Here is a 16,788-nt window from a genome sequence, read left to right as displayed (position 1 = left end):
CTCTGATCAAATTCCTCCCTTTCTCTAAAAGTGTATGGCTATAAGGCTCTACATGATCGTCTCCCCACTGCCACTCCCTCCCCGCATCAGCCCCTGCCTTTATCTCTCTGACTTCATGTCCTACTACTCTTTCCCCCTGACTCATCTCCTCTAGCTATACTGAACTCTGCTGTTCTTCAAAAATATCAGCTACGATCCTGCCATGAGGCCTTCCCTCTGCCTAGACTGTTATTCCTTCCATATTTCCTTGGCTCTTTTCCCTCCATTAAGTGCTTAAATCTGACCTTCTCAAGGTCTACCCTAAGTACTGTTTAATTCTACACCCTGAGCCACAAATCCCAGCAGTCCCAATTTAACCCGCTTACCCTGCTCTACTTTTTTCTTTTCCCATAATAGTCACCACTTTCTAAAAAACTCTATGACTTATTTATATGTTATTACAGTTGTTGAGATCTAGCTTCTTCCCCACCCTCATCCCAAGAATGTCATCTCCTCAAAAGCAAGGATTCATTGTCTGTTTTCTTAAGTGACATATCCCAAATACTTAGAACAGTGCCTGACACATAACTCAGTTAATATAGGTTTGCAATTATTACATCAAGCAGTTAATTTATAAATCCTCATTTTACTTTCTGATGTGCAAAGTGTCATATCTGTGCCAAAACAAAAACGTAATTTTGAGTTTGAAAATCCATCAGCTTTAGAAGGAATCTCAATTTTCCTTCAAAACATGTCTCTTTCTATCAAATATTTATTTGTAACAAGCCCACCAGTGGGCCATCATGTTGGTTTTTCTCTCATTAGATAGTTCCATATCATTCACAAAATGAATCTTTGATTCAGAGTAGATATAGAATCAGTATTTCAGCTCATAAGAAAACTCAACTGCTAACATCATTTATCATCACTATCAACACTTGAAATCAATTTTTTTCCTTACATTCAATAAACTCTCAGCAGTGTCACTGAAATAATGGGGAAAATGTCTGCAGAACTGAAAATGACAAGACTACTGTGGTAGGACCAATCTGAGAAAATGTCTATTGCCCTGAGGATTCAAATGTAGTAAAATATTTAAAGAGAATAAGAAAATAAGGTGTGTCCAAGTAATCTACAAACTCTCAAATTATCACAAATAGCACTCAGTCTTCCACTTTAAATACATACTTGGAAACAATAAGGTATAGGACAATGAGTTTTACACAAAATGAACTTTTTGGACAATAAATCAGTGGACACAAGTGTAGGCAGTAGTCCTAACTAATAAAGACCCCTAAACAACAGAATCACTTCAGCTGTGCTAATATAGCATAAAAATCCTCAAAGCTCTTTAAAAGCCAGTGTCATATTATGGAAAGGCTTTCCAGTAAGGGATAAGAAGAATCAGCCATCGTACAGATAATTAAACATCTTTAACAGCTTACTGCTAATATATTTCCTATGTTTCCATCCTATTTTGATCACCGCAGAAAAAAAAATGTGGCAGCATTGAGACACTATGCTGAATAAAGTGCTAAACACTGGCTATGTTTATAGTTACTATATCAACATGTATAACTCTCTTATTGATCCCTCTCCCTCATTTTTACTCAAATCAGCTATCTGCATTGGAGGCAACTTTTCATGAGAAGTCAGGCAAGTATTTTCTAATCATACTTCAGAATTATGTCAGATGATCCTTCGAGTGCCCAGGATTAGAGTTATTGTTGCCTAGATTTCTCTAGCACAGCTATGCAATATCTGGAATTCATTTTTCATTTTGTCAACTAGACCATAACTTTTGTGGATGCTAGAGCATTGCCAAGCATTGAGTCACTAATTATATATTCCTAAAGCATAGTTTAAATGATATTTGACCTGCTCAAAAATATTGCATGGTTTCTCCTCATTACAGAGATTGCATTTTCACTACAAAAAAGAAGTAACTATGAGAGGCGATAGACACATTAATTAGCCTGATTGTGGTAATTATTTTTGCAATGTTTACATATTAAAAAATATCATGTTGTACTCCTTAAAAAATATACCATTTTTATTTGTCACTTATACCTCAACAAAGCTGGGGGAAAAAATAAAAAATAAAAATAAAATAAAAAAACCTTTGACCTTGGTATTCATGACATTATATGATATGATTCTAAGATAACTATCTAATATTTCTTATTACTTCTTTAATCATATCTGTCACTTTAGCCAAACTGGAAAGCTTATTCTTTCCAAATGTATTTCATACTTTTTTACCTCCACCCTTGCTTATGTCTCTACTTTTGCCAGAACAATTTCCTTACTTTACCTGCCTTACTTTATCTGCCTTTCAATGTATTTGGAAATAGGCAGGTAAATAAGTCATGATGTTTGCCTTCAAAGAGTTCATAGATCATGGGGAAATAGTCACATAAACTGCTGGTGAATTAAAACAAAATAAGTGCACTATCATAGGCATACACAGGGTATTAAAGAAGCAAAAACAATGTTACCTCCAGAACACACAAACATACTCAAAATATTTACACTGGAAATGTCCAGACATGAAAATTGGATTCTAGGTATAAACTCCAAATTAGATTTTCAGAAATACTAGATCTGTAGAAATGTCCCCAATCCACACAATATCCCATTCTCATCCATTTCCCCTACCCAGTTCAACCCAATTTGGCTGCTCTTTCTCAAAGGATGAGAAATTATCTGTACCTATTTGTAAGTAAATATGCTCAGAGTTCTGCCAATAATACAAATCTGACTTCTGTACTTAATTTGCCATAAACTGATAACAAACAGGTCACAAATCAGCACCAGTCTGCAATCACACCCTGAGTAGCACTATCACACACATACATCTTTTTTTTTTTTTTGAGATGGAGTCTCACTCTTTTGCCATGCTAGAATGCAATGGCACAATCTCAGCTCACTGCAACCTCTGCCTCCCAGGTTCAAGCGATTCTCCTCCCTCAGCCCCCTGAGTAGCTGGGATTACAGGTGCACACCACCAGGCCCAGCTAATTTTTTACATTTTTAGTAGAGACAAGGTTTCACCATGTTAGTCAGGCTGGTCTCGAACTCCTGACCTCGTGATCTGCCTGCCTCAGCCTCCCAAAGTGCTGGAATTACAGGCGTGAACCACCGCACCCGGCCACATGTACCTCTTACATCACCAAAAAGATTAATTTTTCCCTCTTTTTCTCCATCAACCAAAATAAACAAACACAATTAAACAAATGTTTTAAAATTATGATTTAATAAATACAAAGCAGCTATTGTAAATAACTTAAAGGATACGAATTTCTGTGACAGCCTTCAAGGAACCTAAACCATTTTCTGTTACCTCTGAAAAAAAAATGCTACATATTTATATAAATATCAAAAAAAAATTAATGGTCAGAAGCTAGGACCTGAAATGAATATTTTTAACCTTTCCATAAAAACTGTTTCAATAAAACTAACACAACTTTTTATTGAGAGCAAAGTTAAAAATATTTTTAGCACACAGGATAAAATATTTTAACACACAGCACAGCTTAGAAAATAATGCAATATAATAAAAAAATGCAGAAATTGCACAGAGAGATAATTTACTCAAATTTACTATATTTTTACATTTTCCCCTATGCTAAGAAATGTGGTTTAGTCTGTACTTATAAAATGAACTGAAAAAGCAAGAAATTACCTTGAATATCATGAGGTTGGAAAGCAACTGAAAAAGATGATGCTTTGAACATGCCTTCTCCGATTTCAGAAGCAGAAAAAGCATTATTTGCTGTAAACACATTTGCAGAATATTGAAATTTCTGCTTACTATTGCTATAGTTCCTTGATTTCCCTTTGTTCATTTCTGTTTGTACAATTTTCACTGAGCCAATGTGAGAGTCCAATTCACTGTCATTAGAATAAGCACTCCCATGTATATTGTCAGATATTTTAAATAATCTGCAAACAAAAAAAAGACCCACATATTTTCTCACGTGTAACACTTGCTTGGAATATGAAAAACTAGCATAAAATTGGCCCCCTTAAAAACACTCACAGATTATGGTTTACTCAAACAAAAAAGCTAAACATTCTCCTAAAATATAACTTGCTAGTTTACCACTGAAGTATGTCTTTCTACTTTCCTAAAACTCAGATAAATCCATTTGTGGCAGTCATCCTCCAAAAGGGCCCAATGATCCTTGCCTGCTCCTCACCCCTTTACAGTCTCCTACAAATTGAATCGCTGAATCAGGACTGGCCTGTCTAACTAGCAGAGTACTGCAGAAGTGCAAAAGTTTGACTTACAAGGCTAGGTAATAAAAGACATTGCCCCTTCCCCATGGTCTCTTAGATCTCTCACTCTGTGGAGAGCTAGTCACAATATAAAGAAAGCACTCAAACAACCCTATGAAGAGGCCCAGGTGGAGAGGTACTGAGGTCTCCTGCCAACAACCAGCACTGACTTTTCAGTCAAGGACAGCAAGCCACCTTGAAGAGAGACCTGATAGCTCCTGTCAAGCTTTCAGGACTGCAGCATGGCTAACATTTTGATTGTGGCCTTCTTGTGAGAGGCCCCCAATATCTTTATGCATTCTCACAAGAGAGCCTAAGCCAGAACTACTAGCTAAGTTGTTCCTAAATTCCTAGCCTGGAGAAACTGTGAGAGATAATAATGTTCATTGTTGTTTTAAACTACTACATTTTGGGATAATTTTATTATACAACAACAGATAACTAATGTTCCATTTAAAGTCAGTAAAGTGCTTAAGAGAGAGAAAAAGCCACTAAATATAGTCACAGTAAATAGTAAATTTCATAACATCTAATAGTATTTAAATTTAACTGAAGTGATTCAAGTTACTGAATTATATTAACATTCAATTTATAGGAATAAGTTAACAGACTTGTTATGAATTAAAAGTTGTCAGCAACTGCATTTCATGCCACAGAAGCTACCAGATAAGACAGTTTTCCTAGCCAATCAAATCAGCACTGTGTATCCCCCCAAAAAGGAAAAGATATAAACTAAGTATATTAGCAGATTAAATCATCCCAAACACTATATCCAATAACCATTTCAATGTAAGAACTACTTCTCTGCAAAGTTCTAAAAACAAGGAAACACTTTATGACTGTACTGTATTATATTTGATCAAAAGACAATCTATCGAAGTAACTTGTTCACAATATCCCTAAGGGATGAAGTAACCGTTAAGGTTCCTAATAAAACATTCACATCTTATAGAATAAGTAATGGAGATGACTTATCCATTCAGGGGCTGAAGATCAAGTTTAATTAGCAATGGCCAGTGATTTCATCAGTCTTGTCTATGAAATGGAACCTCCATTAAAATGCCTAAACAACAGGGTTCTGAGAGCTTCTGAAATGGTGAACACATCAAGGTGCTGACAGAGTGGCATGCTCAGAGAAGTTATGGGAACTCTGCACCCCCTCCCTCATATTTTGCCATATGTATCTCTTTCATTTGGAGTTGTACCCTTTATAATAAGCTGGTAAATGTAAGTAAAGTGTTTCCCTTAGGTCTCTGAGTCATTCTAGGAAATTATTAAACCTAAGATGGGGTCATGGGAAGCCTCAAATTTGTAGTTGGCCAGACAGAAATGTGGGTAGCCTGGGAATCTCATTTTCAGCTGGAATTCAAAGTGAGGTCAGTCTTACAGAACTGAGCCTTCAACCTGTGGGGTCTGACGCTAATTCCAGGAGTTAAGTTTCAAATTGATTTAAATTGTTAGATGCCAAGTTGGTGTCAGAGAATCAGTCGGTGTCAGTCAACACCCAGTCTTTACATTTATGGTCAGTTGATTTCCAATGACAGTGTCATGACATTCAGTAGGGAAAGAACAGTCTTTTCAACAAATGAGGCTGGAACAATTGAATATCTACATACAAAAAGAATGAGAATGGACTCCTACTTCACACAAATATTTAAAATATGAAATAATAGATCACAAATGTAAACATAAGAGCTAAAAACTCTGAAACCCTTAGAAGAAAACTTAAGAGTAAATCTTCATGACCTTGGATTAGGCAATAGTTTCTTAGATATGACACCAAAACCATAAGCAACCAAAGTGACACCAAATCAGTATTACATCAAAGCAAAAGCATAAGCATAAAAGAAAAATTAGATAAACTGGACTCTATCAAAATTTAAAACTTGCGCTGCGAAGAATACCATCAAAAAAGTGAAAACCCACAGAATGGGGGAAATACTTGCAAATCATACAGATGATAAGAGACTGTTATTGGGAATAAAGAACTCTTAAAACTCAACAATTAAAAGACAAATAGCCCAATTAAAATATGGACAAAGGATCTGAATAAGACATTACTCCAAAGAAGACATATGAATGGCTGATAATCACATGAAAATATTCTTAACATTATTGCTACAGACTGGATATTAATGTCCCTCCCTCCAGATTCATTTGTTGAGGCCCTAATCCCCTGTGGGTTTTTTTGTTGGGTTTTTTTTTTTTTTTTTTTTTTTTTGAGATTGAGTCTGGCTCTGTCACCCAGGCTGGAGTCTCGCTCTGTCACCCAGGCTGGAGTGCAGTGGTGTGATCTCGGCTCACTGCAAGCTCCGCCTCCCGGGTTCAAGTGATTCTCCTGCCTCAGCCTCCTGAGTAGCTAGGATTACAGGCGCATGCCACCACACCCGGCTAATTTTTGTATTTTTAGTAGAGACAGGGTTTTACCATGTTGGTCAGACTGGTCTCGAACTCCTGACCTTGTGATCTGCCCGCCTCAGCCTCCCAATGTTATGGTATTTGGAGGTGGGGCCTTTGGAAGATAATTGGGTTTAGATGAGGTCATGAGGGTACCTCCCCATGATGGAATTAATGCCCTTATAAAAAGAGGATGAAACATGAGCTGTCTCTGTTTATACACACACCAAAGAAAAACCATGGGAGCACATAACCAGAAAGAGGGTCGTCATCAAGAACCCAACCATGCTGGCACTCTGATTTCTGACTTCCAGCCTCCAGAATCGTGTAAACAAATGTTTGTTATTTACAACACCCAATCTACAGTATTTCATTATACCAGCTCAAAATAACTAAGACAATTAGTCATTAAGAAAATGAGATACACCACAATGAGATACCTCTTCACATACCCAGTAGGATGCCTATAATAAAAAAGACAGAAAATAACAAGTACTGGCCAGAATGTGGAGAAACTGGAACTCTCAAATATTGCTGATGGGACTATAAAGTGACGCAGCCACTTTGGAAAACAATTTGGCAGTTCCTTAGAAAAGTTAAATATAAAGTTACCATATGACACAGCAATTCTACTTCTGAGTTTATATCCAAAGAATTGAAAACACACATTCACACAAAAACTTGCATGCATTTTCATAGCAATATTATTCACAATAGACAAAAAGTGAAAACAACCCAAACATCCATCAACTGATAAGTGAATAAACAAAATGTGATATATCCATTTAATGGATTATTATTTGGCCATTAAAAAAAAATGAAATACTGGCCAGGCATGGTAGCTTACGCCTGTAATCCCAATACTGGGAGGCCGAGGCAGGCAGATCACACAGTCAGGAGATGAAGACCATCCTGGTCAACATGGTGAAATTCCGTCTCTACTAAAAATACAAAAATTAGCCGGGTGTGGTGGCGCATGCCTGTAGTTCTAGCTACTCGGGAGGCTGAGGCAGGAGAATTGCCTGAACCTGGGAGGCAGAGGCTATAGCGAACCAAGATCACACCACTGCACTCAAGCCTGGGTGACAGAGTAAGACTCCCAAAAGAAAAAAAAAAAAAGAGAGAGAAAGAAAGGAAGGAAGGAAGGAAGGAGGGAGGCAGGGAGGGAAAGAATGAAAGACTGATACATAACACAACATGCATGAACCTTAAAAATATTAAGTGCAGCCCTTCATGCTAAAAACTCTCAATAAACTAGGAATTCATGGGATATACCTCAAAATAATAAGAGCTATTTATGACAGACCCACAGCCAATATCATACTGAAAGGGCAAAAACTGGAAGCATTCCCTTTGAAAACGGGCACAAGATAGGGATGCCCTCTCCCACCACTCCTATTCAACATAGTGTTGGAAGTTCTGGCCAGGGCAATCAGGTAGGAGAAAGAAATAAAGGGTATTCAATTAGGAAAAGAGGAAGTCAAATTGTCCCTGTTTGCAGAAGACATGATTGTATATTTAGAAAACCCCATCGTCCCAGACCAAAATCTCCTTAAGCTGATAAGCAACTTCAGCAAAGTCTCAGGATACAAAATCAACATGCAAAAATCACAAGTATTCCTGTACACCAATAACAGACAAACAGCCAAATCATGAGTGAACTCCCATTCACAATTGATACAAAGAGAATAAAATACCTAGGAATCCAACTTACAAGGGATGTGAAGGACCTCTTCAAGGAGAACTACAAACCACTGCTCAATGAAATAAAAGAGGACACAAACAAATGGAAGAACATTCCATGCTCATGGATAGGAAGAATCAATATTGTGAAAATGGCCATACTGACCAAGGTAATTTATAGATTCAATGCCATCCCCATCAAGCTACCAATGACTTTCTTCACAGAATTGGAAAAAACTACTTTAAAGTTCACAGGGAACCAAAACAGAGCCCGCATTGCCAAGGCAATCCTAAGCAAAAAGAACAAAGCTGGAGGCATCACACTACCTGACTTCAAACTATACTACAAGGCTACAGTAACCTAAACAGCATGATACTGGTACCAAAACAGAGATATAGACCAATAGAAAAGAACAGAGCCCTCAGAAATAATATCACACATCTACAACCATCTGATCTTTGACAAATCTGACAAAAACAAGAAATGGGGAAAGGATTCCCTATTTAATAAATGGTGCTGGGAAAACTGGCTAGCCACATGTAGAAAGCTGAAACTGGATTCCTTCCTTACACCTTATACGAAAATTAATTCAAGATGGATTAAAGACTTAAATGTTAGACTAAAACCATAAAAACCCTAGAAGAAAACCTAGGCAATACCACTCAGGACATAGGCATGGGCAAGGACTTCATGACTAAAACACCAAAAGCAATGGCAACAAAAGCCAAAATAAACAAATGGGATCTAATTACACTAAAGAGCTTCTGCACAGCAAAGAAACTACCATCAGAGTGAACAGGCAACCAATGGGAGAAAACTTTTGCAATCTACCCACTGACAAAGGGCTAATATCCAGAATCTACAAAGAACTTAAACAAATTTACAAGAAAAAAATCAAACGACCCCATTAAAAAGTTGGCAAAGGATATGAACAGACGATTCTCAAAAGAAGACATTTATGCAGCCAAAAGACACATGAAAAAATGCTCATCATCACTGGCCATCAGAGAAATGCAAATCAAAACCACAATGAGATACCATCTCACACCAGTTAGAATGGCGATCATTAAAAAGTCAGGAAACAACAGGTGCTGGAGAGGATGTGGAGAAATAGGAACACTTTTACACTGTTGGTGGGACTGTAAACTAGTTCAACCATTGTGGAAGACAATATGGCAATTCCTCAAGGATCTAGAACTAGAAATACCATTTGACCCAGCCATCCCATTACTGGGTATATACCCAAAGGATTATAAATCATGCTACTATAAAGACACGTGCACACGTATGTTTATTGCGGCACTATTCACAATAGCAAAGACTTGGAACCAACCAAATGTCCATCAATGATAGACTGGATTAAGAAAATGTGGCACATATACATCATGGAATACTGTGCAGCCATAAAAAAGGATGAGTTCATGTCCTTTGCAGGGACATGGATGAATCTGGAAACCATCATTCTGAGCAAACTGTCGTAAGGAAAGAAAACCAAACACCACGTGTTCTCACTCATAGATGGGAATTGAACAATGAGAACACTTGGACACAGGGTGGGGAACATCACACGCCGGGGCCTGTCATGGGGTTGGGGGTGGGGAAGGGATAGCATTAGAAGAAATACCTAATGTAAATGACGAGTTAATGGGTGCAGCACACCAACATGGCACATGTATACATATGTAACAAACCTGCATGTTGTGCACAGGTACTCTATAACTTGAAGTATAATTTAAAAAGAAAAGAAAAATATTCACCTCCAAAAAAAAATGTTATGTTAAGTGAAAGAAGCCAGGCACAAATGGCCATATTTTGTATAATTGCACTTATATGAAATGTTTAGAATAGATAAATCCATAGAGATGATAGAGACAGAAAGTAGATTAGTGGCCACCAGGTGCTGTGGAAAGGGAGAAATGAAGAGTAACTGTTAATTAGTAAGGAATTTATTTTGCAGGAGGTGAAAATGTTTTAAAATTAGTTAATAATGATGGTTGCAAAAGTATGCATTATAAAAACCAACATGGAAATACATAAGAATGAAAAAAATAAGAAAATAAAATAATTCTACACTTTAAAAAGGTGAATTTTATGGTATGTGAATTATATCTTAATAAAGCTGTTATTACAAACATTATAGAAATCAACCTCAGCTGGACCCTTTACAGTGTCCATCAGTCCTACCATTATTCTAATTAGACTGCTTTCCCATTCTCCATAATTTATTCCACTCTTCTCATTCTTGCTCAATACTCTCACTTTCTCTCTCAAACTCCACAGATAACCACATCTCCTATGTCACAGAAAACAAAAACAATCAACTAAACTTCTTCTGAATCTTGAATCCACATACCCAACTGAATATCTGAACTATTTATAAATATCTAAAATCAACATGTCCATATCTGTACTCATCACCTTCCCCCGAACCTGTTCTTACTTTATAGTTCTTTAAATCAAAAAAGGGCACTACCAACCTTCATCATTCTGGCTCAAACCAAAAACCTAGGAGTCAGATCTCATATCCAATAATCACTTAAGTCCTGTGGGATTTTATCTCCTAAATAATTCTGGATTGTTTCCATTCCTGATACCACTGTCCTAGGTCAGGCTACCATTTTCTCCCATCTAGACTAATAAGATAACCTTTCAAGTGGACCTTCACATTTTAACTCCCTTCTATTATAATTTATCCTCTATACTGGGGCCAAAATGAACTCTTAAAGAAAAGAAAATCTAATTTCACTCCTCTGTTCAAACCCAAGGCATTAGGAAAATGGGTCTCAAACTTTTGTGTGCATAATAATCACCTAGAAAATTTGTTAAAAATGAAGGTTCCTGTGTCCCACCTGGACTGTTGTGGTACCATTTATAGTAGATAGTTATATATTACAATTATGGTTATTTTTATGTGTAGGACCAGGACTATGACACCAGGAATGGAGAAAGTAAGGAATTATTTAGGAGATAGAATTTTGCTGTTTTTCTCATTCACATTGTACCATATTTAATACTTTTAGATGTACAAATATTCAACTTTATTCACAGAATATTATTTAGTTTAATTATAATAATTACCTTTTCCGGAATACTGATGTGCTCTCTCCTTTATCTTCTGCAAAATTAACTAATTTTGTATCATCAGGAACACTCTTCTCAGGTGCTATCTCAGTGCCAATGTGATTTTTATATTTCTGAGAAGCATATGTCAGCTTGCCAGCAACATGTGATAAGTCATTATTACCTACCCCTTCTAAATTTAGATCATCCTGTTCATATTTATCAGAAGGAAAGGCAAACTGGAATTTTTGTGTTAGTGAAATATAATTTGTGTCTTCATTAGTTATCTTTAAATTTGATGTTAACATTTTTGGCCTCTTTTCCTGACCTACGAAAAAGGAATATCTTAATTATTACATGTTCTCCATTAAAGGAAATTTTCAAAATGATGATGAAAAACTTTAATAAAAATTCCAAGTTAAGTATGAAAGCCAAAAGCAAAGCACTAGTAATAAGCTCATCTGTAATACCATATACGGTTTTAAAATATAGGTGATTGTTACACTTATGGTATATTACATCATTAAAAGACACTCAGAAATTAATGTGGAAGTGTTGAATTAAATTTGAAGTTTATATGGCACTGCATTATAAAATAGATTTAATTTCTTTCTGACCCATAACAAATGATATAATTATACAATTATGAAGATTTAAAATTTATATAAATGATTTACACACAGAAATACAATGACCAATTATATAAAATGTTACCAAACACAATTCATTATTAACATATCTAATGCTTTTAAGTTTGCAATCTTGCTTCTAAAATCAAAATAAAGGAACGTTTTCATCAGAGTGACAGAAGTTTAAAGGTTTCTTTAGAGGCTTTGCAAGAATTTTTAGGGAAGTTTAGGGGGAATTTGGAGGTCTTACTAGAACTTAATTTGCTTTAGCATCTATGTATCTACATTATACACTATGCTATATATTATTTGATATAAGTATATATATAACATATATGTAAATTACAAAGCTTAATAAAATGTATGTGCATGAACCTATGACCCAATTTAAAAATTAAAATTTTACTAATATTACATTAGGTCACATACATTGTTTGAGTGTGCTTGTTTTTGAGCTTTTTAAAAATGGTATCACCCTATATTTAATCTTCTGCATCTCGCTTTTTTCACTCAATATTTCTGGGATCTGGTTACCAGGCGATCTTACCTTTAGGAAATGGCAAGGCAAAAACTGAACAGCAGTGATAGGAGTTTAATAGTCACAGAAAAAATATTCATAAAACAAAAATCAAAACATGTAGTAGTGTATTATGTGCATTTATGTACACGTATGTATGTGTATTATATGTATAGAGAAGAAAAATATTTTAAATTTTAAGATTTGGTGGGCACTATTTTGTTTTTGGGGGTATGTATGTATTTAGAGATGAGGAGGATCTGTTTGTTTGTTTATATATTTATTTATTTATTTAGAGATCGGGTCCCACTATGTTGCCCAGGCTGGAGTGCAGTGGCTATTCACAGACTCCCAAGTAGCTGGGACTACAGGTGCCAACTGCATCCAGCTTGGTGAGCACTCTTTTTAATAAAAGAAGGATCTGACTTTCATTTTATTTCATTAAAATAAAGAAATTTTAATTGTTTACATAACGAGTATACATATTTTGGGGGGATATCTGATATTTTGATACATGCATATACAATGTGTAATGATCAAATCAGAGTTTTTAAAAAAATATTGCCATGAACTGTAGGGGTTTGGCTTCACAACAAATATGTGATAATTTGCCTAACAGTTTATTACTTTTTTTTTTTTTTTTGAGACAGAGTCTCCTTCTATTGCCCAGGATAGAGTGCAGTGGCGCAATCTCAGCTAACTGCAACCTCTGCCTCCTGGGTTCAAGCCATTCTCCTGCCTCAGCCTCCCGAGTAGCTGGGACTACAGGTGTACACCACCACGCCTAGCTAGTTTTTTTGTATTTTTAGTAGAGATGGGGTTTCATCATATTGGCCAGGCTGGGTGATCTGCCCACCTCGGCCTCCCAGACTTTCTAATTCTTCCTTTAACTCCTGAGTATCTGAAATTTCTGAAATCAATACCCAATATGAGTATACATATTTTGGGGGCATATGCATTATTTTGATACATGTATACACAACGTATAACAATCAAATCAGGGTTTTTTTAAAAAATATTGCCATGAACTGTATGGGTTTGGCTTCAAAACAAATATGTGATAATTTACCTAACAGTTTATGACTTTCTAATTCTTCCTCTAACTCCTGAGTATCTGGAATTTCTGAAATCAATGGAGCAGGAGGGAGAAACCAATCTAATGACTTTTCATTGTCTGGATGGCTATATAAAATATAAAAATGTGAGTATATATGTTAATAAAGATATAACATGAGAAGCTATGTATTTATTAAACATTACTCAATTGGACTCTTAAACATTCTATAAATTAACTTTCTGTCAGCACTTTGATTTATCCCTATACAGCAGTGTTCTCAACCTTTTACCCTTATATATCATAGGATTAATGATACCGCTGTGTGAGATATGCTACCTAAATAATGGCAATAACTCTATCTCCTTTTCTCCAATTCAAATGCCAGTAACAGGAATCTTAAATCTGCTCCAATATAAAAACAAAGTAGTAAATCATTCTCAAACTTTAGCATTTTAACTATTACAAGTAACAAATTACTTGACATATCTCACAACTAATCACGGGTCATCAATGTGTAAACGATACCATTACTGGTATTCCAGAGCTGGGATCCCCAACCCCTGGGCCGCAGACTGATGCTGGCCTGTTAGGAACCCGGCTGCACAGCAAGAGGTGAGCAGTGAGCAAGTGAGCATTACTGCCTGAGCTCTGACTTCTGTCAGATCAGCAACGACATTAGATTCTCACAGGAGTGCGAGCCCTATCGTGAACCGTACATGAGAGGGCTCTAGGTTGCATGCTCCTTATGAGAATCTAACTAATGCCTGATGATCTGAGGTGGAACAGTTTCATCCCGAAACCATCTGTGGAAAAACTGTCCACAAATTCAGTGTCTGGCGCCAAAAAGGTTGGGGACCGTTGTTCTAGAGTATTCCTATAACATTATTACAAATTAATGTCCTAACCTAAATATTCTTAGTCCAAACCATCTACAAACTACAGAAAAATCCAAGAAATCATTTGAAACTGATGACCTCTTTATAATCTATAGTAATTGATATTTTTGCCACCCTGTTGGCATCATTAACTACCCTTCCTCATCTTTCAACTGTGATCGTGTTAACTGATACTGCTTTAATGGTTCCTTTCCCATCAAAGTTGACTTGTTCTTCATTAGGACAAAAAGATAAGTGTTAGGTGACAGGAAATAAAGTTGAGAAGAGCATCATATATTTTGTCTATACCAAGTCCCAAAGATTTTATGATCTAGTCATTTAGGACGTTACGCTCTCTAAAGTGAGAGACTCAGTCTTTTACTTTTCTGTCTCTCCGAGCACCTAGCACATAGCTACTCTGACCATATTTTCCAAGTAAAAAATCTACAACACATTATCTGGCAATGTCTAACAGACTGTTTAATAACAAGCCAGATCTTTTAAAATTTAGGACTATGTCAGAGGGTCCCCAAGATCACCCCCAGTTCAATAATATCCTAAAATGACTCATAAGACTCAGCATGTAGTCCTACTCATGGCTACCAGGACGAAGTCCAAGGAAAACCAGGCATGAGCTTTCAAGAGTCTTCTCCCAGCAGACTCTGCGGGAGGCACTTAATTATCTGAGTAATGACTTAGGACAATACCCATGAAATGTTGCCAAAGAAGGGAAGCTCTTCAGGGACCCAATGCCCAGGTTTTTATTGGGGGCTAACATTAACATAAGCATCCCCTGTCTGGCACACACCTAAATTCCAGAATCTCAGAAAAAAAGCAGGTGTTCAACATAAACCATACTATTTGTATAAACAGTTTACACATAGTAAGCCACTGTTGTCAGTTAATGGAGGGGATCTTCCTGAAATCTAAGTTCTCAGACTCTAGCCAAAGCCGCCCTCGCAAACAGGCCTTTTCAAGAACAGCAGTTTAGGTCTGCTATATTAACTCTTTTCTACACAAGGACTATTTCAGAAAATCTAAGAAAGAGGAATAATAGCTGTACTATTCTGCCTCTTAATAAAATCAAATCTTCCTTATAATTTCCCAATTTTTTTCCAGAGGTGACATCATCATCCCAGTCACCCAGAATCCAAACCATAGTATCTTTTTACTAACTATATCTAGATACATATTAGGTCTTATTGTATATTCCTTATAATGCTTCTTAAATTTATCATTTCCTTTGTGTTATCATGGTCATTATCATAATCAAGGCTCTTACTAACTTGTTTTAACTGCCCTCACTGCCTCCAGGCTTTCTCTCTATTTTACAAGTTCCTACCACATTCATTTGGAATTGTTTTCATTACATTACTCCATTCAAAATTCTTCAATGGCTTTCAAAGATTGCCAAACTTCCTAGTGGCCTTAGACCACCTTATAGTTTTAACTCTCCTACACATACCTTACAGTCCAAACTAAACTGAACTCCCTGTTGTATAACAAATAGATAATGCATTGTCTCTCCTCATCTTTTTTTTTTTCTTTCCCTCCTGAGACAAGAGTCTCACTCTGCCACCCAGGTTGGAGTGCAGTGGCCAGATCTCAGATCACCACAACCTCCACCTCCTGGGTTCAAGTGATTCTCATGCCTCAGCCTCCCCAGTAGCTGGGATTACAGGCATATACCACCATGTCTGGCTAATTTTTGTATTTTTAGTAGAGATGGCGTTTCACCATGTTGGCCAGGCTAGTCTCAAACTCCGGGACTCAAGTGATTCACCCACCTCAACCTCCCAAAGTGCTGGGATTACAGGTGTGAGCCACCGTGCCTGGTCACTCCTCACCCTCATTCAAAGATATTTACTCAGCTTGCCCCTGTGCCCTGCCCCACTCCGATATCTACATGCAGAAGTTCTACTATTTTATTCATTCATTAATCCATTCAGTAATTATTTACTGAGTACTATGTGCCAGGTATTGTTCTAGGCACTAGAGCTTATATTCAAAGGCTGGCTCAAATCCTACCTTTTCCAAGAAATCTCCCTAGGTTCCCAAAGATTTTCTCCTCCCTTCTTCTTATAGAGGGAACCTATAATATGTATTATAGTCTGCCTTGAGCTGTGTGAATGTACAGATAGATAATAGAGAGAAACAGATAAGTAGATGGATAGCTTTGACAGATAGATATTTGATACTCCCTCTAGATTATACCTAGAGTTTTATTTTTATGTCCATTTACATCAGCAGTACTTAGCAAAGTCCTTTACATAATTTCAATAAATAATTGTTGATTTAATTCAATGGCT

The 16,788-nt window shown here is 36.5% G+C and overlaps 1 protein-coding gene across 10 annotated transcripts in view; it reads right to left on the bottom strand.

Annotated features, from left to right (window-relative positions):
- HFM1 (helicase for meiosis 1) overlaps positions 1–16,788 on the bottom strand; it is a 134,398-nt gene that overhangs the window by 112,147 nt on the left and 5,463 nt on the right. For 6 of the 10 annotated variants that reach the window (XM_524618.9, XM_063799624.1, XM_063799622.1 and 3 more), the window contains exons 3-6: positions 13,617–13,729; positions 11,420–11,729; positions 3,665–3,924; positions 3,277–3,324 (exon numbers count right to left, since the gene is read on the bottom strand). The exons of 1 other annotated variant lie outside the window; for it this stretch is intronic. In XM_524618.9, the coding sequence (XP_524618.5) occupies positions 3,277–3,324; positions 3,665–3,924; positions 11,420–11,729; positions 13,617–13,729 (731 nt within the window). The remainder of the gene's footprint in view (positions 1–3,276; positions 3,325–3,664; positions 3,925–11,419; positions 11,730–13,616; positions 13,730–16,788) is intronic. 3 more of the 10 variants (XM_063799625.1, XM_063799628.1, XM_054684939.2) reach the window with 2 other exon arrangements.

Source organism: Pan troglodytes, chromosome 1, assembly GCF_028858775.2.
Source record: "Pan troglodytes isolate AG18354 chromosome 1, NHGRI_mPanTro3-v2.0_pri, whole genome shotgun sequence".
In the NCBI taxonomy this organism is placed as follows: domain Eukaryota; kingdom Metazoa; phylum Chordata; class Mammalia; order Primates; family Hominidae; genus Pan; species Pan troglodytes.
The sequence above is the reverse complement of the archived record's forward strand: the minus strand, read 5'-3'. Positions and strand labels throughout refer to the sequence as shown.